At 42.8% G+C, this 2,926-nt stretch overlaps 1 protein-coding gene across 1 annotated transcript in view; it reads left to right on the top strand.

Moving 5' to 3' along the window:
• The window catches only part of plekhg2 (pleckstrin homology domain containing, family G (with RhoGef domain) member 2), a 52,985-nt gene that overhangs the window by 24,487 nt on the left and 25,572 nt on the right, over nucleotides 1–2,926 (top strand). The window contains exon 6 of the mRNA XM_008402063.1: nucleotides 1,092–1,242. Within this exon, the coding sequence (XP_008400285.1) occupies nucleotides 1,092–1,242 (151 nt within the window). The remainder of the gene's footprint in view (nucleotides 1–1,091; nucleotides 1,243–2,926) is intronic.

The raw sequence follows: 2,926 nt of genomic DNA, 5'->3' as shown, positions 1-2,926 counted from the left end.
GGAATCGTTGGGTTGTTCTCTGAATCGTTGGGTTGTACTTCAGGAATCGTTGGGTTGTTCTCCAGCAGCTGATCCAAGCTGCTGAACACCTCCAGGAGCGTCTGCAGGCCTGACAGCAGAGAGGAATGCAGCTGGAACATGGAGCAGACCTCAGGGGAAGGAGAGCCTTCACATGCTGAACCCATCCATCCTGCTGAGCTCCACTTGGACGCCGATGAGCCGTGGAGGAACGGAGCGGGTTACTGGGTTTAAGGCCCAGTCAACATTCCCCCAGTCACAAAGCCATCATTTACCTCCTGACTGGCTTCCAGAAACGTTAGCTTCCTACAGGTCTGATCCGCTCTATGCTGCTTTAAAACTGAAGCACCATCAGGATAAACTGACTAATCTCCAAACTAAACCTGGAAGAAAACAGCAGGAAACCAGAATTAAACAGACCGAAGCAGGAAAACGTTGCTGTTTATTTAAGAGCTTTATGAATAAATTAGGGCAGTAGAAGAAGAAATTCCAGGAAGTAGAAACAGCCCAGGTTTGACGCTTCCTGCTGATGTCAGCGTGTTTGAACCATGTCACCACCTGCATGGCCCGGTTCTGCTGGATCTCTTTATGACCTTCAGGTCAGACAGGAATCTTTTTAAAGAATCGATGCTCTTCTTCTAAATCTGCTGAGCAGCTAATAATTTATGTAGAAATAATCTGGAAGCATCATGATTCCAGCAAAGCCAAAATGTTTCCACATCACAGATGTTTAAATGTTTGCAGCATTTTGCTGAACGTCTGTGGAAGACATTACCGCCTCAGTTTCTTCCTCTGGTTAACGTCCATCTGGAGGACGAGCCTCGTGTCCGGTTCCCCGTCGGCGCCCTGACCTCCTCCGCTCCTCTTCCTCTCTGCTGTCGAGGATTCCTCGGCTTCCTGCTGTGATGGCTGCCGGGGAACCGGATCCAGAACGGGTCTTTATCACCTGGACTCGGCCCGGATCTGCTCGGTGTTCCTCCATGTTGGAGGGAGCCTTCACCAGAGTCTCCCTCGGTGTCTGTGGGTCCAGCTGGTCCAGCAACGTTCTCACCGTGTCCTTCGTGTCCCCGCAGCTCGGTGGCGGTCCTCAGGGACTGCATGAAGAACGGCAGTCTGGTCCGGTTCTTCCAGGAGCGGCAGGCGACCCTGAACCACTCGTTGCCCCTGGAGACGTACCTGCTCAAACCCGTGCAGAGGATCCTCAAGTACCACCTGCTGCTGCAGGTAAGACACATCCCAAAGTTTCTGCGTTTTCAGAGTAACCGGATCATTTATTCATTTACTACCTGGATCTGTTTGTTGTCGCTTTGGGAACCAGAGATGAAAATCTTCCAGTCGATTCGACTCGATTTGATTCAGAAAGGATTTTTCTATTCAGTCTAGACCAGGGATGTCAAACTCCAGTCCTGAAGGGCCGCTGTCCTGCAGTTTTTAGATGTGCCACAGGTACAAAACACCTGAATCAAATGGCTTAATTACCTCCTCAGTTCTCCAGAGCCTTGCTAATGACCTAATTATTCTATTCAGGTGTGGTGCAGCAGAGGCACTTCTAAAAGCTGCAGGACACCAGCCCTCCAGGACTGGAGTTTGACACCCCTGGTCTAGAGATTCTGTTTAAATGATGAGCGACAAGAGGAAGTTTTAGCAAATACAACAATTATTTAAAACATTTTCATAAATTTCCATACTGTATCAAATTCCACCAGTTTATATTTAAACAAAACTACCAGCATTATGTTAGCTTCGCTGCCTGAATTTTTCTTAATTTAAAAAAATATCAAAGAAATATTCAAAATATACACGGCGGACTTTGAATGGGACATTATTCAGTACACTAGCAGGTCGGAGCAGCAAAGACATACAAACAAATTTCAAAACATGATTTTTGAGCATTTTGAATCGATCCAGAATTCAAAGTTTTTTTCTGCTACAGGACACAGAATCATTTTCTAGCCACAATTAGCCAGTTTAGCTTAGCTTAGCCTAGCTTAGTTTATAAATCTCCACTTTTAGCACTGTTATGCTAACTCAACTTATCAACTTAATTCAAATTTATTGAACCATTATAGACAACAAATTGCAAACAATTGTTTATGACATTTTCTCCTGTATGAAAGTTTTTTTATGCAGTAATCTGATGATGTTTTTTCTTATTATTGTTAACCTGCCAACGGGACCTGCCTATAATCTCATATATTTACATGTAAATGTTATTTGATATGTAATGTCCCATTTTTAAAACATAAGCTTGAATCGATCAACAATCAGGTTATGCCTTAAGAAAACCTGCTACTGCAATCAGGAGCTAAAACTAGGTTTCACCACGTTATGTTAGAAACTGTAAAACAGTTCAAATAAAGTGGGTTTGAACCAGAAACCCACAGCTTACAGGACAAACTCCTGTCGCCACCGTCAACCGTGTTGAGGGCAACCAGAAATAAATACCAGCTGCACTGTCAGCAGAAATAGGCTACACTAAATACACTGAGATAAACTTCAAACTATAGCAACTGAATTAAAGAAAATAATCTAATCTTTACAGTGTAAGCTAACACAAGCTAAGCTAAGGTAAAAATATAAAATAAATGGAAACTAATACAAGCTACGGTCAGCTACATGAACTTAAATCAAGATAAACTGGGTAAGATAAGCTAAGCTAAACCGAGACAAGCTAATGGAAACTAAATAAAAACAATATAAACTAGGCAAAATTATGCTATGCTAACGTAAAGTTAGCTAATCTGAGTTAGCTTAGATAAGCTAATTTACCCAAAGCTGGGTAAGTTAGCTTATCTGTTAGGGTAAGTAAGCTTTACTGGTAACACTTTATTTGAAGGGGTGTGAATAAGACTGACATGACACTGTCATAAACATGACATAACACCTGTCATAAACATGACGTAACACT

This window comes from Poecilia reticulata, unplaced genomic scaffold (genome assembly GCF_000633615.1).
Source record: "Poecilia reticulata strain Guanapo unplaced genomic scaffold, Guppy_female_1.0+MT scaffold_159, whole genome shotgun sequence".
In the NCBI taxonomy this organism is placed as follows: domain Eukaryota; kingdom Metazoa; phylum Chordata; class Actinopteri; order Cyprinodontiformes; family Poeciliidae; genus Poecilia; species Poecilia reticulata.
This window is presented reverse-complemented; position numbering and strand designations above follow the sequence as displayed.